The 24,150-nt window shown below is 29.9% G+C and overlaps 1 protein-coding gene across 3 annotated transcripts in view; it reads right to left on the bottom strand.

Moving 5' to 3' along the window:
- LOC111621680 (atrial natriuretic peptide receptor 2-like) overlaps positions 1 to 24,150 on the bottom strand; it is a 141,795-nt gene that overhangs the window by 29,418 nt on the left and 88,227 nt on the right. For 2 of the 3 annotated variants that reach the window (XM_023363888.1, XM_023363896.1), the window contains exons 2-13: positions 23,725 to 23,839; positions 20,934 to 21,126; positions 19,197 to 19,332; positions 18,776 to 18,867; positions 18,519 to 18,657; positions 13,323 to 13,404; positions 11,958 to 12,087; positions 10,464 to 10,538; positions 10,256 to 10,333; positions 8,858 to 8,962; positions 3,519 to 3,590; positions 266 to 431 (exon numbers count right to left, since the gene is read on the bottom strand). In XM_023363888.1, the coding sequence (XP_023219656.1) occupies positions 266 to 431; positions 3,519 to 3,590; positions 8,858 to 8,962; positions 10,256 to 10,333; positions 10,464 to 10,538; positions 11,958 to 12,087; positions 13,323 to 13,404; positions 18,519 to 18,657; positions 18,776 to 18,867; positions 19,197 to 19,332; positions 20,934 to 21,126; positions 23,725 to 23,839 (1,383 nt within the window). Of the gene's footprint in view, positions 1 to 265; positions 432 to 3,518; positions 3,591 to 8,857; positions 8,963 to 10,255; positions 10,334 to 10,463; positions 10,539 to 11,957; positions 12,088 to 13,322; positions 13,405 to 18,518; positions 18,658 to 18,775; positions 18,868 to 19,196; positions 19,333 to 20,193; positions 20,287 to 20,933; positions 21,127 to 23,724; positions 23,840 to 24,150 lie in introns of those variants that run through there. The other variant, XM_023363905.1, reaches the window with a different exon arrangement.

Below are 24,150 nucleotides of genomic sequence, written 5' to 3'. Positions count from 1 at the left end.
CCTCTTGATCTCTTCATTATTCTATTTTATTCTACGATCGCTTTTAATACTACACAGCAATGTTTATGACGTAAATTTAATGTAAATTATGGTTAATCATCATCAAAGATAATAGATTAAATCAAGAAAATTTTTCATATTTTTCATAAAAATGAATGCATTTCAATATTGTAAGAGATTACAAAATAGCTATAAAACTATATTCGTATCTACTAAATTAATGCATATTTAATTCTATTTTATTAAAAATAAAAAAAAATATTACTTCTCCAGTGAGCGTAAGAATCTTCGTTTTCATTCTCGTCGTATGTTCTTAAAGAATGAAGACCAAAATCCGTTATTTTTAAGACAAATCTACTGTCCACAACACAATTTGATGATTTTAAATTACCATGCGAATGAATTTCGCTACTATGTAGATAAGCCATACCCTATCGAAAAAAAGACTAGTTAATTATTAAATATTACAAATATACTTAATTCTATTATATAAAGACATTTTATATTTATATTTATTGAAATTCCTACGAGATTTATATGTAATTCTTTTATAACTGAGTAAATATAGTTTTGAAACGATTACAATTACATTTAGTGAATTTATATATAAAAATTAATAAAATAATAATAATTTTCTTAAATTGGGACACGTTTTAATTAAAGAATTAAATATACTAATTTAATTTATAAGTAAAAAGTTAAAAGAATTAATACTGAAGTTTATTTTTGCTTCATAAAATATTTTATTATTGTTAGTTAAAGTAATACAGTACAGTACATATGAACTAGTAACGAGTTGCTTAACTTTACCGGCAACATTTAAAATTTTGGTGGCGCTATCTGTTATCATATTTTATTTTTAACTATTTTAAAATGGCATAAAGCTTAATTTTGAGGGTAAGAGTGGGTTTTATAAAAATGTGTAAATGCTAATAACGAATAAAGTCTTCTTTAGGTCTGACCCTATTCGAGATACACACGACCCCTTATCTCTCCACCTCCATCTCCCGCCTCGACCTTTAACCACTAAAATTTAATGGCATCACTCACCCTAATAAACAAACCTCCTTGCAAAATTTCAGAAATTTTCGACAAAAAGCACAGGAGTTATTAAGCTTCAAGGAGTGTGCATGCCACACACTAACATCCAAACATACAGAAATTACTCTCGAATTTTTTTTCATTTCTCGTAAAATAAATTATTGGACCCTATATAGATTTTTTTGTTTTAAGTACGTCGAAAATACCAGAGGATTATGTGTAGTATTTAAACATGGACTCTCAAAATATCAAGTTTCCAAACCCTAGTTCCAAACCCTAGTCATGAAATTCCAAACATGGAATTTCATGAAATCTGTTTCAAGGTATCCTAAATCCAAAAATACAAAAATTCTTTGGGGGGTTCGTTTCCCTTATTGCCATACGTTCCCTCTGTAATATATAGCAGCAGGGAAAGTAATAAAGTATATATAAAATCCTTTATGAAGCCGGAGCAAGTAACAAGAGTTCTTTGTCATATGAAATACTGTAAAAAATCGTATGCAAACTTGAAAATAACGAAAATAGATTTCATGAAATTCCATCTGTTATAACTAGGGTTTGGAAACTTGATATTTTGAGAGTCCATGTTTAAATACTACACATCAATCCTCTGGTATTTTCAATGTAGCCTACTTAAAACAAAAAATCTATATAAGGTCCAATAAGATGTAAGTTTAGTTACTTTCTATTGAAGAATATATTTCGAGATTTTACACATTTAGCAAATGCAATTACCTATTTAAAATTTATATCTTATTATGTATACACTTTAATTATAATTACCAAATAATTGTTTTACGTGACAAAGCTTTTTCTTGACATTTCAAATGCACAGAATTATCATATAACTGTTTAATTTTTTTATTAACTATCTAACTTGTTTTAAGAAACGTTTTTGTATGCTTTTTTGGGCATTACATTCGCTTAAATGTCTTCAATTTACAGCAATGGACTTTACAAAAAAATTAGAAAACTTAAATTAACTCGCTATCTAAATTCTAACCTTTAAAAATATTTTTTTATATTAATAAAAATTAAAAATAATTCTTGATTGAAATGCAGAATTTGATTATATCCAATGCAATTTAAATACAGTAGGATTACGATAATCTAATTTAATCTGATCAGAGGCTATCTCGGATAACCAAAATCTTGGATAACACGAAATGTATAGTAAATTATTTCACCAGACATAGAGGCATTAATTGACATAATGATTTTTACATTATATATTTTTAATTCTATTTACAAATATATTTTTAGCGAGTTTATGCATTGGTATTTTCCATTATAAAATGCTTCGTTGTAACCTTATAAACAATCATAACGTTATAAACAAAGTCTCCATTGTAAGTTTACGTTATAAAATAAGTTTACAACGGTAGCCAATCGGAGAAGTCTTTTAACTTTAACGGGACCAATGATATACTGTATAGCAATAGATTGACATCATTTTTTCAAACATGGCTAGAGAGAAGACATTTTCCTGACGCCGTAAAGCTTAAAATCGATGTATGAATTGAAGCACAGTACAATCTGACCATATATCCAATAAATATTTGGATACGTAAACAGCAACCAATTATTAAACAGGGTAATTATACAGACATCCCTCAATATCTGTGGGATAAGGCATTAAATAGAAATAGCAAATTTAGAATAAAAAATTAAAATTTATTGTCTATGAAATATTAGTCTGGACTACATAATATATATCAACACTCCTAATACCAACTAAGAAAATAAATTACAAAATTTCTTTGTATGTCACATTTAAGGTGGTAAATCCAATACTAAGCCTTCTGGCCAAGTATTGCCTTCTGACTAACAATTCAGTGGACTTGATACTAAATTGCTGCAAAAAGTTTCTTATCGACTCTCTATACAAAATGATAGGGAAATTTCAGAACTTTGGAACTCGATATCGCCGGAAGGGATCATTGGATCCGAAAAGAAAAAAAATTTATTGCACATCTGCATGCACATCTGCAGACACACCCTTATCTATCGACAGCTAATTTGTACAAATCCACGAGAGTTTGTTCAGCTAAAAAATATCTACTTAGAATATAGATTAGAGAGACATTTGAAAGGAAATTTCATAAACTCGTCCTGCAGTTCAGATTTCTTCGGAATTTATTCTATAACTGTAACATATAATGATGAAGAAAGATTTCCACGTCATGTCTCATAGAATAAAGTAAATGAAGTAAAAACTATCACAAAAGAAGTTTGCCTGTCAATTCATGCCACATTTATCAATCGTATTCGTAAATATTCAGTAAATGTACACTTTTTATCGTTTTATAACTGAATTTAATGAAGTTATAAGAACTTTATGAACATTTCTACGATTCATAATTCTATAAAATCAAAGTATATAACTCTAAGTACAGAATAATGGTTATCCACTATAACAGATACGTTTGACAATAACGTCTTACTCTACTACTTAATCTACGTATGTAATATCCTACCTTAATAATATCGTGCATTAATGAACATTGAAACATCCAATCTAATTTTATTTCGTTATTTTCTAATATATCCTGTAAAAGAAACAGTAAGAAATTTAATTTATATACAAATACAGTATTTGGATTAGTTAAAAAGTTTCATAATACAGTAGAGCGTCGATTATCCGAATCAATTGGGGACTGGGGTTGTTCGGAAGATTTATGTTTCGNTTAGACCTGAACAATATCTTTAAATAGTCTAGCATGAAAATTTATAAAGAGGGTAGGACAAGACTGGATGTAACTTGCATTATACTTACTAAATGCTGTAACTTACTTGTTAGTAGTTAATATTGCAATTAAATCTGCACATAGGAAGTAGTAGATAACGGTAAAATTGCTGTTTTTTATTGTTCTTTGTCAATGTGTTGTCAGCCATGCTGGTGTAATTTGTTACTTTTTTAAAAAAAAAACGTACATGGAATAACGCAAAGTTTTTAAATATTTTGATTCTTTCTTCCAATAAAAAATTCTTTTAGCTTTAGGAGACTGTGAAAAATCTTTTATTAATAAAGTTACCATTGATTACCAATAAGTTCAAGACTTCAAAATTGCATATTGGGGCAATATATGGAAGTATGGTTGGGGAAAACGGGGTTACTTCGTCATGTCTCTCGTCTGGTACCCACTTTAACGAAAGAAAAAAAAAAAAACAAAGTATAAGAGAAGACAAAGTTATAAAGAAATACAAATAGAAGAAAAATGGCTAGAAGATGGGGAAGTTCACCACATTTGCGCTTATGTCTTAGAACAAAAATACATTGCTGTACAATAAAAAAATTTCTGTAGTTTCGCATGATCTAATTACTGACCGATTCATTGGTAGTTTGACGTATAATCTGAATAATTATAAAAATAAATTTAATTTGAATCACACCACATGCCTCAGAACACACCTCGTCTTACCACACCTATCGGATAATATAGAGTATTTGATATCCCTTAATTAACATTATAAAAAAGGAAGAAAGTTAATAATTTGAATTTTCGTCGACTGTAGTTAAAATATACCTCCTAGAGTATTTAATGATAGACAATTTTTTCGGGTTTAATGAGTTAATTAATTATAAAATATAAAAGTTCCTTAACTAAGTTCCGTCTTGCCTACCTTCAGTCTAATTGAATTTTTGAAATATATTATACATTTTACCTGCATACTTATCCTCGTTAAACTTATCTTCGATCCAAGATGTTTGGCATGAGTTGGCGAAATTAGAATTAAATCTTCCCACTTTATTCTCCAAGTCATCGAAGCAATCTCTGCTTCCAATTTGAAGTGTCTATAAATAAAAATATAATTTGCAAATTAAAATAATAAAATTTAATAAAAAAAAGCCTTTATCTACCTTTATTTAGCGTAAATTTAATTATGAAATAAACTATTGCCCAGGTAGAAAATAACAACATGCATTAAGATTATTACATTATTTCGTACTTCTGTTTTATTATATTACATTATAGAATTTGATTCATATTTACAAAGGTTATCTTACGTAAGATAACCTTTGTAGTTAATAAATCAAATACTATAATAAAACAAATATTTTTAAGACGAAAACCATATAAAGAGTTTGATTATGTTAACCTACCATTGTCAAGTTTATCGCGATGGTACCACTCGAAAACCACTTAAATAATATTTTGTGCTGACAGATAACCTTGTATTATATAATTTTCCTATTCGAATGCCACGATACCGCTAGTTCCGATAGGAGGAAGGGAGTATTGCGGAAAGGGGTCGACCAATAGTAGTAGTTGACTTCTTCATGGAAGTAAGATGATCAACGACTACTAATTAATACTGGTCTACTATTAATATTTAAAAAGTGATTTGTGTTAGACAGATTGTGAGGGTTCCGCATGTGATCGAAATTGCTAACCTTAACGTCTGGAAAACTTCATAAAGACATCTTGTAAAACTTCGAGAATAACTGCTTTTATGTGATTCCATAAAAAACTGATTGAAAAGAAAAGTTTGTCAAACACATCTACGTAAAGGAAACTTTTAACAATTGTGACATAAGAATAGTGAAAACAGATATGACAGTAAGACGTGTATAAAGTACTAGAGTACAACTACAGGAAATTTTGAATGAAGCAATGTTGCTGTCAAGGTTTTGAGTGGTGATAAGATAGGTCAAGTTTTCACACGTTGGAGCAGGGTTTTTGGAAAGGGACGGTTGGTGAGTCATCCTGGACAAGTCGAAACAAGTATGCCAACGCAGTCTTCGTATTGGTCGGACAACGGCAACGGATTCAAAAGTTAAATCGAGGAAAAAGCAGCCTAGACTAAGACTGAAGAGAGTCTGGACTAAGACCTTGTAGTTGGAAGTAATCAAGATGTATTGCTGTGTATCTATGTAAAGTGTTAAATAGACTTAATTTGTGTTCAAAGAGTCGTAAGGTGTTCTTTTTGACAAACCGGAAATCGGAAGATACGATTTGAACTTTACTGACATCATAATAAATAGAAAAAATAAACATCCGCACAGAAAAAGACTTCGAGCTCTTATAGAACTCTTATAAGAGTTTGGCCTTAAAGCGTTGCACGTATAGTATAGTGATTCGGGGTAAGATGGTGAGCTGGGGAAGATGCCTAATTTTTGTTATTTTCACACGGTGACGTCAGATACTGTAATGTGTTTGTATGATGGATCGTTGGGCCAATATTGAGTGCGGAAAGCTGTAGTTGGCTACTGTTACAACATTTTCTACATCTGAAAAGAATAGTAGCAAGATAAGAACGAAGTTTTTGTTGTAAAATGTATCTAGAGTCATTTTAAAACTAAAAGTTAAAATAGGATTTATTAAAAATTGCGAAAAACAATTAATGTGTGATGTAGTTAAGGTTCTAAAGTTTCCATTGTCAGCTACCGCCGATTCCGATCGGACATGCTACAACACGTGACTCCACTAGGCATATTACTCCGACAAATGGGAAATATGTCACATTTTTCTTGGGATAACATGCCTATTTTTAATAAATTTTTGTTTTCTCGTTTTATTGTAGGATATGCATAGAAATTATATAAGGACTTTTCAAAAAGGTTTTTGGACTGAAGAAAGCTAGCTGAAAGCTTTCTTCAGTCCAAAAACTCCTCTTTCAGTCCAAAAAGTCCTCTTTCTTTTGTTAAGTTTCCGCCCGTTCTAACGTGCTCTAAAGAGCACGTTAGTACGAGCGGGAACTTAACAATACTTATACTGTGCTGTTACACTTACTATAAAGTACCTTGTACTACATATGAAATAAATTAAATTTGGTTAAGATATTCGAAAATTAATTTTATGCAATTATATTTGTTATCTTACCCTAATGGCATTTGGCATCTCACCCGGATACTCGGGGTGAGATGCCTAAAATGCCAGACAGTGAAAAAGTCATCACTGCAAACACAATACATAATTATTTTTCATACACTCCAAAGTTTTATTTGAAAAACATACTCAAGAATATGATATTTTCATTAGAGGCCTCCAAAACCCAAATTATCGCTATAATTTCCTTCATAAGCAAAATGTTAGGCATCTTCCCCCTAATCACTCTACATTAATTTGGCTGAACGTTAGAACATCTTTCAGCAGTATCAGTAGGAAGTTTGGGGCTATGGGTTTTTCATCTCCCCTTGTTACCAGGTAACAAGGGGAGATGAAATCAGAGGAAGGAGCGGAGTGTCCAGGTTTCATGGTAGTTAAGTATAATATATCCTAAATATCAAGTTTATAGAAAAGTTATTAGAATTGATTTGGCTTATTTGGTTATGGTTTATTTGTTTATTAATTTCTTTATTAATTTACGGCTACGCAACACTTGGGTGATCTACCTAGGGGAATGACTTCCGGGAGGCCTTTTTAAGGGTAACTGGCCCCTATTTAGGCGTTACAGACATGGAGAAAACCCGGAAAACTTCACGTGGCCAGTCCGTTGACGATGCTCAGACTCACGACTGACTACCGATGTTCGATAACACAGTTATTGAGGGTACTAATTGAACTGAAATTTTAAAAAATTAGACCTATAAATTCCCACTGTCGTCCGTCTGTCTCTCGGTCCATTAATTTTTAGAACTGAGTTAGGTAGGTAAATATCGAGATGAGACATGGAAAGAGTAAAAGCATGAGGCCTAGATTAACTATATACGAACTTCTGGTTTTCATCGTAAATCACGTTATTTCAATTCAAAAATTTTCCCATGAACGGAGTTAGATATATAACCGGAAGATTCTATTGCTAGCAGGAAAAATATGATGTACAGGGACAAAACACTACTACATACTATGCAGGCAAGTGCTATCTGCTACCTGTTGCAGTAATGGCATAATGGCACGTCTATTTCGCGCTATATCATTATCGCAGTAATTAAGTGAATATAACGTATATTTTTTTAAATTATATCCTTTTTTGTAAGAATTATATGTAGTTTTATTATTTTCTTTTTGCCAATAGATGACGCTACATGTAAAGCAAACAAATGTGTGTAGACAGAAATTAATTGTTATATAGAAATGCAATCGATATTTTGGGGTGGGATTAAGACAGTGTCTAAATTAGAGGATCGTGACCGTAACTACCATAGCAATTGATCGAACGGCCTAGGTGTGCATAGCGAACAAACAAGCAAACATCCCCATTTTTATATACAGATGAAGTAAAAATTTTACCCGAAAATGATGCATTATAATGGTATGTTTGATCGATGAAACTTCTAGTAAAGCCTGTTCTTTATAAGAAGATTTTCTTAAGTTCAGTTGTAACATGTGTCAGACATGTGTCATGTGTGTGGATGTCAACAAGTAGTGATGGACAGTCCACAGATTTGTCACACGTGTCAGGTGGGTGAGGTAACAGTATCCCCAAGAATGTGGGGGAGATTGTCCCGCCTAGAGAGGAAGAAATGGTGAGAGAGGGAAAATTTGTGCGCTTCCCTTTGGGTGTGTGTAGAGTCAGTGGTGTGTGGAGGTAGTGCTGAGAGGAGTGCTGACCGCAGTACTGACCGGGGAGCTAACCAGAGTGGGTAGCTGTGTGGCTGGTCAAGAACCAGTATTGTAATTACCAATAATTGTCGGGTGCCTGAGTGTTGCTCGATTGTGGAGTGCCAGAGAGTCACTCGCGGATTTGNTGATATTCTTCAAAACAATAAAAAAAGCATAAAAATGATAAATTAATGAATAAAAAATATTAACAGACAAATTTTTCTGGTATATTAAACAGTTTAATTTGCTTATTGTATTTGTTTCGTAAACAGGCGAATTTTTTTATATAATAAACAAACTAGTAAAGAAGAAATAATACATATTCTCACTTGTAAGCTTCCTTTAGGGCAATATTCTGTTATCAAACAACAATGCGGTGAATCAATACACGAGCCAATAAATCGTACAAGATGATTGTGCTGAAGATCTTTCATCTACATTTATACAGAAATAAGATTTAATAAACTCATAGCTAGAATATATTAACTAGATAAGTAGATAAACCATTTTTTTAACATTCGTTTTGTTAGAATACTATACATCATTATGGCAATTTAATTCAGGGTGGATTTTATCTCAGAGAGGCCTAAGAATGCAAGAGTTCAAAATATAAACAATAAAATATATAAAAAAATAATTGAATTTAGAAACAAGAATTACTGCAAATTGAAATCTTAAATGGAGACAAAATATTCAGTTGAGAAGTATTAATATATATGAATATATTTTGCACAGAGTGGTAGTACTAATGTCGGATTTTCAATAGTAGTACTTAGTAAAGTTCAAAACACACATATACCCAGTAAAATTCAAAATTTATATATATATTGAAAATAAACGTATGTACAGTTACAAAGTTCACAAAACAAACATTTACAAAACGTTAATTATAACAAAGTTCAACACATTTATCCACTACAACAGGTCCGTCGAAAAGACACCTTGCGACGAACTAACTCTAAAGTCATTTACAGTCCAACGAGACGAAACAATCTTCCGGGGGATAGCTTAGACGAACTAAAGTCAAGCGTGAGTTTCCTTCATGCATCCAAGGCGAACTGAACTTCCCGCCACAACTCAATCCTTTTATAAGGATTGAAGCCGAATTGGATTCCACCAATCAGTGCTTAGCAGCGCTACACTACGTCCGCCGATGGTCCGATGTCTCTCAACCAATCAGCGGTCGAGTCTTCAAAAGTGGCCTGATTGCCGTTTCTATGGCGACAACCGTCGTTGGTCGAACGAATGGAAAAGCACGGGAAATCGCATGACAGACTATTTTTATCCCGACATACTTTTTTTTTTTTTTTTGATAAAATTATAAAATAGAAGCATTCGTGGAAAAATTGCACTCTTAGTTTGTGGGCCTCGAGCGCCATATTTCTAAATTATTTTTAAAAGTTTAAAGAAGAAAAGAGAGAGAATAATACAAACCTCAGGAGGGGAAAATCCCCCTTCTGATCCCTTCCTATGGGACGTCATTCGATATGTTTTGTAATGAGAACGTGTGAAATTACGTCAAATTGGCGTAATAATGTGTAGTATTTTGACAGAACGAATGCATTTTTTTTCATTAGTTATGTCAATTAATAAAAAAAAATTATCTTGTTAAATATTTTTTTAAATATAAATGCTTTTAAATAAAAAGGTCGAAAATAAGATAGTATAGCTTTTAAACGCAAATAAATTAAATTAAAACAATAATTATATAATATTTTATTACTTACATATTTCAATTCATATAATAAAGGACGGGTTATATCTATTCTTGATAGCAGTATTGGCTTAATAGCAATTATGCTTCCCTACAATTTAAAATACATTTCGAATATAATACTATTTTTTTTTTTATTATAAAATTTATAGTTTATATTAAGTATTATGAACAATCATTTAAATACAATGTTTTAATACAAAATAAAAATAAATTAATACCTTAAAATAACCAGTTCTTGCAAATAACTGTTTTGACATATCAGCAGCATCCATTGTAATTGACGAACAATTACTCTATTTCAAAAAAAAAAATTATAATTATTTCTTCCAGCTTTATTATAATTTTTCCTCTGTCAAATGATAATAAATTTATTAAATTTCAATTATAAAAAATTATCTTAAATATCCAGGCTGGTTTTAAAAAGTGATTATCTCGCCATCTTTCGTCAAAAATTGGAATTAAATCTTCTCAAAATTATAACGTATTAATTTAAATAAAATCGCCATTTACGTGTTTATCGCCGTAATAAATTACGAAAAATGTTTTTCTATTAAGTAAACCATTTAATCTCAATTCAGATATTATTAATTTTATAAAATATTCCATTAAAGTCCTCAATAAAACTTTCACTCATTGAATTTAGTATGGTATATAATATAAATATTTCAACATATAAAAAATTAATTTATGATAAAATAATTAAAACAATAAAATGTAAAATTCTATTATAATCTTAGACCTGAACAATATCTTTAAATAGTCTAGCATGAAAATTTATAAAGAGGGTAGGACAAGACGGGATGTAACTTGCATTATACTTACTAAATGCTGTAACTTACTTGTTAGTAGTTAATATTGCAATTAAATCTGCACATAGGAAGTAGTAGATAACGGTAAAATTGCTGTTTTTTATTGTTCTTTGTCAATGTGTTGTCAGCCATGCTGGTGTAATTTGTTACTTTTTTAAAAAAAAAACGTACATGGAATAACGCAAAGTTTTTAAATATTTTGATTCTTTCTTCCAATAAAAAATTCTTTTAGCTTTAGGAGACTGTGAAAAATCTTTTATTAATAAAGTTACCATTGATTACCAATAAGTTCAAGACTTCAAAATTGCATATTGGGGCAATATATGGAAGTATGGTTGGGGAAAACGGGGTTACTTCGTCATGTCTCTCGTCTGGTACCCACTTTAACGAAAGAAAAAAAAAAAAACAAAGTATAAGAGAAGACAAAGTTATAAAGAAATACAAATAGAAGAAAAATGGCTAGAAGATGGGGAAGTTCACCACATTTGCGCTTATGTCTTAGAACAAAAATACATTGCTGTACAATAAAAAAATTTCTGTAGTTTCGCATGATCTAATTACTGACCGATTCATTGGTAGTTTGACGTATAATCTGAATAATTATAAAAATAAATTTAATTTGAATCACACCACATGCCTCAGAACACACCTCGTCTTACCACACCTATCGGATAATATAGAGTATTTGATATCCCTTAATTAACATTATAAAAAAGGAAGAAAGTTAATAATTTGAATTTTCGTCGACTGTAGTTAAAATATACCTCCTAGAGTATTTAATGATAGACAATTTTTTCGGGTTTAATGAGTTAATTAATTATAAAATATAAAAGTTCCTTAACTAAGTTCCGTCTTGCCTACCTTCAGTCTAATTGAATTTTTGAAATATATTATACATTTTACCTGCATACTTATCCTCGTTAAACTTATCTTCGATCCAAGATGTTTGGCATGAGTTGGCGAAATTAGAATTAAATCTTCCCACTTTATTCTCCAAGTCATCGAAGCAATCTCTGCTTCCAATTTGAAGTGTCTATAAATAAAAATATAATTTGCAAATTAAAATAATAAAATTTAATAAAAAAAAAGCCTTTATCTACCTTTATTTAGCGTAAATTTAATTATGAAATAAACTATAAGAAACATTAAAAAAATACGTAGAAGAGACTAAAATGTCTTCATGTCCAACCACCAGGAACGATAGTCTTACAATGCAAAAACGACCTTTTATTTGATTTATTTTTAAAGGAAGCTATGTATTTTTAATTATTGCCTTTTCACAGGTGAACTTTTTAAATTGTTTTGCATATTTTTGCAGAGGCGTAGCCTTTAATAAAAGATTGTCTCTGCAATGGAAGACTCTTGTTCCTGGTGATTGGACATGACAAAAATGAAAACACGTTTAGTCTCTTCTAAGTATTTTTAATGTGTAAAAATCGTCATTATTTTTATAGAAAGCATTTTTACGAAGAAACAGAAAATTAGAAAGATTAAGAAAATATTTGGTAGTGATGTGAAAATACTGTATAGTAAATATTTTAATGGCTTATAGTTAGTATGGTAAAGCAAACAATTTTCTTTGAATATAATCTCAACCAAATTTGGTATACATTGTGTCCTGAATATGCGGTTTCGATTTTTAGAAAAACACTTTCATTTTAAAATTCAATCGTCCTGGTGAAATTTGATGTTGCTGTCCCCTTGATGCACATTTTACATATGAACTTTAATAAAGTGCAATAATTTTATTTCAATTGCAGATGTGATTACAGATGTGGAATGTGGAATTGACGATTACAGCAAAGATTATGGCGTTATGTGCTCGTCATCTTCTAGAAATGCATTCACGGCACAACACACTCGACGATGGAAAGCAAGTGACTTGAAGGAGTTATCAAATATGTTGTGTAATTGTGAACTTTTAAGACAGCTAAGTTAGGAACATTGCCTAAATGAACACTTTATGTGGTCCATGATAAAAGTTCACAATCAAGCAACGAAATTTGTTAGAAAACGTATGCAGTGTGCACATTAACGAGTCAGCAGCATCAAATTTCGTTCTTGGAGTTGAATTCTAAAGTGAAATTTTTCCTAAGAATCGAAACCGTATACGGTACATTACATATACCAAACTTGGTTGAGATTTAAGCAATAGTTCTTTTCACAGAGAGATCCAAAGGCATATAAATGTTAATTATAATCGATCTGTATATTATTCAATTTATACTTTATTAAAAACAGAAATAAAACTTTAGCAACTAAACTTACCTATAAATGAAAATCGAGCAGATACAAAGCGCAACAATCACGCACAATAAAATAACACTAACGATGGCATATTGAGGGACATCTAAAAATACAAACAATTTAATACATTATTACCAATTTTCAAAATTTAAAAATTATAATTATTTAAATTTCAATTTATAAAATAGGAAAGTATTCTCTATAAAACTGGCATTCGATATATTTTGTATAGATGGGTAAATATCACTTTTCTCGACTTCGAATATCATCCAAACCTCAAAAATTTCAATTCCTGATTACACGAATACCCCGAATACTTAGTGAACTTAATCACCTTATCTATCCTATATATATAAAATACTTAGCTTAATTAAAATCGTCACGGTTAGGGCGTGGAAATTACTGATATTATGAATATTGGTAAATTGCCCATGGAAATTCTCAAATTACCAGTTTTCACCGGTTTTATAGTTGCAGTTCTTTTCTTTAGCAAAAGCCAGAAATATTTATGGACAGTTTTCTAATACCTATTAAATACAATAGTAGTAAATAACAATATGAATTTTCTGGCCATATTGTTATAATTATTATACTTATCACACACCTTTAGAATTTCTTTAATTAACGTTTAATATTTCAAAATGCATTTCAGATTTTTAATAACTTCCTCGGCCGGATACAATTTGACAATATAGACTTATAATTAAAATATACGAAAGAATTCCGGAAAATTGAAGATGTAATGTGATAATTATAACAATAAGGGCAACAAGCTGATATGGTTATTTACTACTATTGTATTTAATAGATTATACCAAATAATAGTTAATAATAACGACTACTTACATCAACGTAACCAAAAAACAAATATAACACATGAAACTTTTGAACAAGTGGATGAAAGGAATTGTGCGAAGAGAGCAGTGTTTAGGCAACTTACTTACAAATTCTATTATTATTATTCACAAATCGCAATTTGTAAATAATAATTAATAAGTTTATAAACTTTTGAATAAGTGGGCGAAGTCATTCTAATAGACATAATAATTTATTTCATATTAAATAAATTATAACTTGTTTTATTTGCTTCAACATATTGTATTCTTAATATTTGAATTTATTTTTAACAATGTTACATTTGAAATCTCGAATACTAAATTTAGTATTAGAATATTCGCAGATAGTTTTCATTCATTCATACTTTGAAGTGAATTAATGGAATAAGCAACGCCACACAAGGGCGATCTACAGAAAAGAGGGTAAGATTTTGTATGGTAAACGGACTTCTATTTAGAAATTAAACACTTGAAGTAAATTCGGGGAACTTCAGCAGCCAGTCGTTTAGTCAGGTGGGACCAACTAATCCAGTGTCCAGCGGTTTTATTCACTCTGCTATTGGTGAGTTCGCGTATGAATTGTCAAGATGGAATCGGCTATTTGATTTTATTTGTCAAAAACAATCCAATGTATAGATGGAGTTTGTTTATTCCTTTGTTTTGTGAGAGTCGGAAAATATTTCATATCAAAGGAAAAAGCTAATGGACAGAAGGAGAATCCGGGACTGGACTAAGAGGTTATCAATTTAAACCGGGCGTATTTCTCATTTTTGACAGACTAATCGCCATTATTGGGGTTTCGTGGTTCCGACTTTGGAAACATCGCGTCGCCATTATTTTTGGCTAGTAGACCCCTATGAAAGAGAAGATGACATCTGGAATAACCGAGGTAAAGAGTCAACCTTCGGATAATACCCTATCTGGAAACTAGAAACAGGAATGGAGATCGCAAGAATCTATGAGACCTTGGTGAAAAAGAGGGCCCCCAGTTCAGAAGTCTTGGACGGCTCCCTCTGAAAAGTCTGCAATGACAATGGAATAGTTGACAGTAAATACATAATTGGAATATATCCCAATCCGAGAATGTGAGTTCTCCCAAGCAAGTTTAAAAATTATGGAGCTGATGTCACCATCCTCTTCGTGCACGACCTAGTCGGCTTGTTACTGACTTCAGTTTTGTTTTATGCAAGCATACAGTATATCTCTATAACTATTACAATCAGTTTTGTTTATATTTTTTTCTTATTTGTAAATAAACTATAGTCTATATAAAATCAATCTCTGGAATATTTGCGGTACTATCGAAAAATATACCACAAAACCCGAACTTATTTTATTTTCTTAAATTTTCACTTGAATAAATTCGTATCACAGATGTAAATGTTTTATCTTTTGCTTTATTCAGTCTCTAAGATATTAAAAATAAAATGTTAATAATATATAATTAACAGATAAAAAGAATATGTTTCTGTTGTATTTATTATGCAAAATAAATCAAAGATTAAAGAACAATTAAATTTTTTTATGATTCTAATTGCCTAAAACGCATATTTTATAATTAAATATAATCAAAATTTTGTAGAAGTAAATATAGCAAATATATAATATTAATATATATATATACAGTATAAGCATTGGATATATCTTATTGACTAATTCATCGCCTACACTAATATAAATTGAGGAATTAATTAAACATGTTAATTAAATCATTCAAAGCTCTATTAATAACACCATGAAACGAATTTCATGCCAAGTGAAACTGATTTCATGCTGTCATTCTCACGAATATCAAAGATATTTCTCATAGAACACTTGATCGAGTTTTTACTAACGTACAACATTGAGAAAATGGTAATCTATGAAATAAAAATGTGAGATAATCTTGAATAAATGTGAAAATAAGTATCATAACTCTGTATTTTCAAAAGCAACATTAAAAAAAGTTATGTTACAAGAAAAAGTTTATTGAAAGGAGCTGTTGTAATTAATGTATTATTGTACCAGTCGACCCTCCTATAAACACTGTTGATTATTCCATTTTATATGAATTCCATGTTGTACGAGTCACTTAGATTTTACAAATACATGTGCCGGGCTGTGAACGGCTCACGTATTTGTAAAATCTAAGTGACTCGTACAACATGGAATTCATATAAAACGGAATAATCAACAGTGTTATAGGGGGGTCGACTGTATCTGTTGTATTATTCAATTTTCTCAGCGTTGAATGTGCAGAAAAGAAAATATTTAAATGATATAATGTTTAGCCAACGCAATATCACTTTTTATAAATGAAAAATTAAACAATTGCTTAACACGAGTTTCACAAATTATAATAAATATTAATTAATATTCGAATATGCATTAGTTACAAAAAAGTTTAGAGTGGCATCAACGAATTGTAGCGAATTATTTAATAATTATGAAATCAAATCAAAATTTACTAAAGTTCTATGTTTTAGATAGTAAACCTAAAAACGTAGACTATTACAAACAGTTTCGAAATTTTGAAAATAAAGAATAAAATAAGAAAGAAAATCCATACTTAGAAAGTAAAATAAAGAAGTCTAGCAGCGAGTTGTTTAACTTTCCCTGCAACATTTAAAATTTTGATGGCGCCATCTGTTATGATAATTTATTTTAAAAACTTCTTATAGTTTTTAGTATTATAAAATGTCAATAAACTAAATTTTGATGGTAGGAATGATTTTAATAAATTGTAAATAATAATAACGAGTAAAATTGTCGTTAAGTCCGATCTTACTCGAGATATGACACACGACCCACTTTATCTCTCTACTCCGTCGACCTTTTACCACCAAAATTTAATAGCACCAATCAAACAGGGTGAACAAAATTGTGCCCTCCATACACATACAAACTAGCAGCCATACATACAGAAAAAACCCCGAATTATTTTGCATTTCTCGATGTTTCAAGGTCCCCTGAATCCAAAAATGTAAAAATCTTGAAGGAGATCATTTTTTGACCGATCCATTTCTTCCCAGTTTGTTACTTTCCCGGCTCTTTTATACATAACAGAGCCGGAAAAGTAATAAATTGGGGACGGATGTTCAAAATTCTGTAGAATTTCAAATATATTTTAACATTCGAAATAACTGTAAAAGTGACTTTTATCGTGGATAATGTATTATAGCTCATGTAATAAAGAAAATATCGATTTATTTTACATTGGCGAATTACCGGAATAGAATTTCCTCCTTTATAAAGAGAAATACAGCAAGTCCTCATTTAACGTCTTTGATGGGTTTTCGGAGAAACGTTAAAGGAAACGAAGTGTAGCGAAACCAATATGGCTAATTGATATAAACAAGAAATAATTAGGTTAATATTATTCTAATTGCAACCTCCAGTATTTATTTTTTCACCATAAGAATCTTATAGAATTTTACTGTTTATAATGAAAATTCAACAATAATAATTGTTTATTTGTAATTGGTAAATGGTTACAAATGTACTTTTATCTTTCCTCAGAGATTTTAAGTGAGAATATGCTGTATAGGAAACTGATTTGCAGTAGCCTATATTTATTCTATATCTGGAAATTCCAAGACAGAATTTGATATCATAAGAATTTCTATTTGAATTTTATCTTATTATATGGCTTAAATCTAAAAGTATAAAAAATAAATAACTTTAACAAATAAAATTTTGAAACGAAAAAAAAAATCCTATTATTGATTTGGTTTATGGATATGGAAAGGGAACACACAGGCGTTTTGCCAATGGCATTCCTCCCAGGAGATTTTTCTATAAGAAACCATCCCCTATTTAGGTGTTTATTCATGAAGAAAATAAGGAAAACTCCACATGGTCAATTCGGGACCGATTCCATAATACAGACATTTTATTCACTTGGTGGGTCGAGATAATTCGCTGTCAAAAAAGAAGTACAACAGGCTTGTCCTTACTTTTGCATACCAATTTAAATATATAAGTGTGTATGTATTAAAAAATAAATACCAGAACACCTTTAAACTTTCTATTGTTGCGTATCCAATCGTTTTAAGTTTAATTGTTTTAACATGTAATCTTTTAAACTTATTACATTATCATACGAGGTCGTATAAGCTTAAACGGTGTTCCGATGTATTTTGCAAGTGAGGAAATCATTTTTCATCTTGTATAAACTTTCGTTAATGGTATATTTATAAAATATAATGTAGGATATATTTGTTTAAATAATAAGAACTATCGAGATTTGTTTGTTGAATTATGTGGGAATTATATAAAAACTTAACGTTCACGAAATGGCATCTCACGTGTTAAAAAAGTTCTGTTCTCCCTTGTGATTCGATTATTCCAAAGTATATTAACCAATAAAACAAAATTATACAAAAATGATTTCAAACATTACCTCGATTTAGGCACTTGGAACGGTCAAATCCACAAATAGGTGTATCATAAGGAGGACCTTTTCTTTTTCCAGGCCAGTAATACTTTGTTTCATTGAATTCTAAATATCGTTTATTAGCACCATCGTACATTGCAACTGCCTAAAATAAAAATTACTTTATTCATTACACATGATAAATTTTAATAATGCACAAATCAAATAAGTAAAATACGATAATATTCTTAACTTATAATAATATTTTTTTATATCATAAATACCTGATATATTCTTTTATGCGGATTTAAATTCATTAAAGTATAATTTGCATTTCTATCGCCGTTTTCATTAATACTAACTGGTCCAGTTATTCCTATTATAAAAACATATCGTAGGTTTAGAATGCATGAAATTATTTCATTATTCAATAAAATTTTATCTGATATAACATCTAATATGCATTTATTTCTTACAGCTAAATATCTACATATAAATGAGCCTCTTAGGAAAAAAATTATTTCACAGACCATATCTAATCTTTTCCACTTTTTTAATTAAAACTTTAATATTAATATATTCTAATAGGCCTATATAATTTATCTTATATTGGATTCGAAAGCTTTAAAATATAACAAAAGAAGAAATAACTAATGGTATTTAATAGTTAATTATATGAAACTAAAATTAATTTAAAGGTATTACCTTGAAATGTTCTATTCCACATTTTCTGCGTGATGATAGACCCATTTGTAATGCTATATCCTTCAGATAATGTCTCATTTAAAGAAAGGGAGTAGAGTATTATTGCTTCGTAAAATCCAGATACAAATTTATTTACCTGAAAGTGACGTAATCATATATATTGCAATTGTAATTATTATATATATAGCCTATATAGTCAAATTTCGATTTAGCACAACCATTTGTTATTAATTTGACACTAAATCGAATATAATGGTAAAGTACCGTATCTCAAACAGTTTATATAATGTATAACAATGTGTCTGTATTATATCCAACGATTTAATATTTTTTATATAAATTTAACTTGTGTAAAATTCCTTCCGTTCATGATTTGGCTGCAAAATCCGGTTTCGTTCAGACCTTACATGTTTGTGAAAAATGCAACGAAGTCAGATCCGAATACACCAGGAAATGTATCGATACCTTTCCTGGTGTATTCGGATCGAGTGGAGTATCGAGTACAAAAAGTATTCGGTAGCGAAGGAAAGTATCGATACCGGCAGTATCGGGTCGTCCGTAGTCATAGCTATCTGGATGGTGAGCGAACGTTTAATAAGAGATATCATTGTCAGAGATCTTTTTGCCTGCATTTTCTAATTCCTTTGTTGATGTAATAATGCAATACGTGCATGAGAGCAGGAGGACTCGTAAATTTTTTTCCAATATATCTGCCTTTGTCGTTTTACTTTCAGAAATAAGGATCTTCTGATCATCCTAAACAGATAAATAAAGCATTCACAACGCTCAATCTTGGTCGTAACTGATACATAAGAAATTTTTCTTTATCTTCATGTGGAAAGGGGTAAACTCCACAATACATAAACGTCATTTTAAGTTGCTTAAAGTTTCTATTATTTAACAGAAGAAACTCCATCGCTAAGCAAATACAGCTATAGGTCATACTCAACAAACTAACTAATGTTAAATTAATTATTAAAGTGAAAACAGTACTCACAAGTAAAGTTTAACTTTGGACTAAGATGGCGACATAACGTCAGATTACAATAGGAATCCATAATCCATTTACATCGATTAAGCCCAGTTTTATTGAGCTTTGTTTCCATGTTAAGTAATCACACGAAAGGTGTTAAAAATATTAAATAAGGAAATAATACACAATTCGATAATAAGAAACATTTAAGCAAACCTTCGTCAACACTATTCATAAAAACCGACAGACACGATCCAAGGCCAAAAAGCTCTTCACAAAAATAGCTTGGAATAATAGCCAAAATCACCACATTTAACAGAAATTCTCGTGATATAATAATAAACAACGTCGATTGTAATTCAAAATCGTGTATTTACTAATTCATAGATACTAAACGATTTCCTGTTTAAATGTTTATTAAAAAAAGACTCGTTCAAAAGCACTCACTAACGCTTTACGAAAATAGAGCTATCTAGGAGAGAGCTAGAAGTTTAGCTGCTGTTACAATACAATAGCGAAGTTGCGGCCGAAGTTTTCATCTCTAAAACGTGAACGTCGAACGTCGAGCGCCGCTTACTNTTTTAGAGATGAAAACTTCGGCCGCAACTTCGCTAATGTCACACACTATATATCTTATAAGTTAGTTAAACTGTATTTATTTTTTTCATATAATGTATATATAAATAAAAAGAAAAAGAAAAATTTAATACAGTAATATCAAACTATGAATCGATTACTTAAATTTATTTATCGATTAAAATTACCTCTTCTTCCTTGTAATCAAATCCAAACTCTTCTTTTGCTACATGTTTTACGGACTTAGTAAAATCTTCAAACTTTTTCGTTGTCGGATTCAACGATGTTAAAGTAAATAACGCTTTATAAGCATGTTCTGCTCTTTTATTCTTCTCAAAACTTTCATTTTCTCGATACCACGGCCTTAATATTTCTTTTCTACTGTATTAATATAAGATAAAAAAATGTGCACATGATTAAAATCAGTTAGTACGAAGCTAAAACTAGAAATATCTGCCGGATATAATCAGTCACTTTTATAACCACTTAAAAGGGGTATTTTGGACGAATAAACCTTCGAATCCGACATTAACTCGAATTCAAGAATTACTCAGAAGGATATTTTATTCTCAGATGTTTTATTTACAAAATAGTTGAGTATAAAATATTATTTTATTTCATTTATACGTCCAAAATACCCCTTTTAAGTGGTCATAAAAGTGAATTAAAATAAATATTTACATATGTGCAAGTTAATTAAAAGGAAAAACAGGTAAAACTAATATAGTTTTATAGATACTTAGTTACTTATCAGCTTAAAAAGTCTATTCTTTTCTTTCTCTTGATTAAGTTTTAAAGTTTAAAAACAATTACATTGTAATAAACATGATAAATATCAAATTCAATTTTATCTATTATACAGGTTATTTTACAAGAAAATACTAATTAATAATAATTATAAAACTATTCCTTAGAAACTTTTTATGGTTTCAATGTTTGGGCTGTACATAGGGTCACGGTGGACTAAGAGAAATATATATTGGTGTCCTACAGCAAATTAAGTCTTCACATTAAATTGGCTTGAAGTGATCATATAAGGCCCCATCAACATATGGACGATACGCGAAAGAGATAGTGCCTCTCATGAAGATATTATGGAAAATTGGCTTTTATTTTGATGTTACACACGTGAAGAAAACCGGAAAATTCATTGTGATCTGCCCATTGATCAGGCACAAACACCCTACCAATTACAAGTGTTTAGTACTTTATCTTCTTGGCCATTGGTGGCTATTTTTATACTAAAGGAAGTAAATGAAACCAAGGAAACATTACAGTCAATATATGTGCTCCTAAACGTTTTAAGAAGCAGTAGAAAAATGTTTTTGAACGTAAAATAAATTTCATATTCATTTATGTATCTACAACATGTAGCCTTGTAGCATGTATTGTATAGAAACCCCTACTTCCTTGGTGCCTATATAAATTTGTTCCTTTTATTTTCCTCTGAGCATCCCTGTCCAATGTAATATAATTCAAATAAGTTAAAAGTGAATTTAAAGTTCAAATACTCGCAAAACAACAAATCATACTTAAATAATCTCGCTTCATACGTGTTTTATGTGAAATTAATTTTTAAAATAATGTAAACTGTAATTTCAAAATTAAATATCACATGTTTCTTAAATCTAATTATTGTTTATTTTGTATAAGAGCTTTCAAAGAGAAAGAAGATAGCAATAAATATTATTTTGATGCAGTTCTTCAAATAACTTGTAGGTACAGCAACCATTTAGAATTGACAAAATAGATTTGACAGTAATAAGCATTATAATATATTTTCTCGAACAAATAATCGATCGGAGATAAACTACTTTGTCTTTTCTTACGCTTAGTCAGATTTTACGATAAATCAATCACATATTTAAAGCAAAAATAAATATTTTATCAGGTAAAATATATCAGAACTGTATAAATTCACGTCTAATTTTTTTTTAATTTAAAAGATTTAAAATCAGTTATGTTTATAAGAATTATTGAACTTTTGATTCTGAAAACGAACCGAATTACTGTTAAAGTATCTTGATAGAATGTGTAAAAAAGCATTTGAAAATAAAGAAGATAAAATTTAACTGTAACATTTATCCTCTACTTTAAGCCATTTCGTCGTTCAAAGTGGATTGAAAAATCATTATAAATAAATTTTAAATTCTTCAACGTATTGGAAAGCCATTATCGTCTTTAGTAAAACTTAACTTTTTATTTGAACTTTCAAGTTAACATTATAAAAATACAGAAATATCCATTAAAACATTATGCACAAAAGTTAGTAGTAAAAAATTTACGATTTTTGTCTCATAAAATTAAAAAAATTAAAAATAAATTGATAAGTTTCAGAAGTAATCATATAATATAAAACTTTAAACAAATCCATTATTATTAAAAATTTTAACAATTTATAAAGATTGCCTCCACGAATTTATACATTAAATCTAATTGTGATGTTTATAATAGGAAAATTTCGAGTTAGCGCCACCATTTATTTGTCTATGGAATTGATATTAAATCGAGTTTGGCTTTAAACTGAAGTACTTTATACAATAAAAGTTACATTTAACGAGGTCTACACAATATTTAAGGCCCTTCACAGACATTGACGCATTACGAAATCGCTTTATAGAAATTTCACTGTATATAATCAAGTTGCCCATCAGTGGCTGAGTGGATAAGACCACTGAACACTGGTCGTGGGTTCAGGCCTCGACAACTGGCTGGCCACGTGGAGTTTTCCGGATTTTCTTCACGTTTGTAATAGTTAAATAGTGGCTAGTGTTCCACAGAAAGGCATCATCCTCCTCAGATCTTCCACTGACGTTGACGTATACAAATAAACCAAATAAAATCAACTCTTCGTTTCTACAGTTAATATAATATTACATACCGTATAATCTCAATGAATAATTAAATATAAAATATCTTTTTCCTTATATTAAATATCTAACAAACTAATTTCACATAGAAATGTCATATTAGACTTACCTACTGAATAATTCCAGAGAGAAGAATACATATTCACCAATGTCTATCATACCTATACTATCAGCAGCCAGCATGATATTCCTTACAACGTCTGGGGAAGCGCAAACTACAATCACTAGAAATAAAAAGTAAAATGTATAATACCCAAATTTCAATTAAACCATTCTTCATAAAGATTAAATTCAAGCCATTTTAGTCGAAAGTTAACGATGGTATTTTAGAGTAAAAACCAGTAACAGCATATTAAGTGTTTGTTATTAAAGTTTTGTATACTGTTATTACTTTAGAATATCATTATTAACTTTGAGTAAACTCAAATAAAACTTTAAAATATTGGAATAAAACGTGCAATTCTATGGAACCTGTATGGAACATAAGTAACCATTTGGTTTGTTTTTCGTAATATATGTCGTTTTTATTTTGGAA

Source organism: Centruroides sculpturatus, unplaced genomic scaffold (assembly GCF_000671375.1).
Source record: "Centruroides sculpturatus isolate CEXI.00-Female unplaced genomic scaffold, Cexi_2.0 scaffold35, whole genome shotgun sequence".
Taxonomy (NCBI): domain Eukaryota; kingdom Metazoa; phylum Arthropoda; class Arachnida; order Scorpiones; family Buthidae; genus Centruroides; species Centruroides sculpturatus.
Note: the sequence above shows the minus strand (reverse complement) of the source record. Positions and strands in the feature narration are given on the sequence as shown.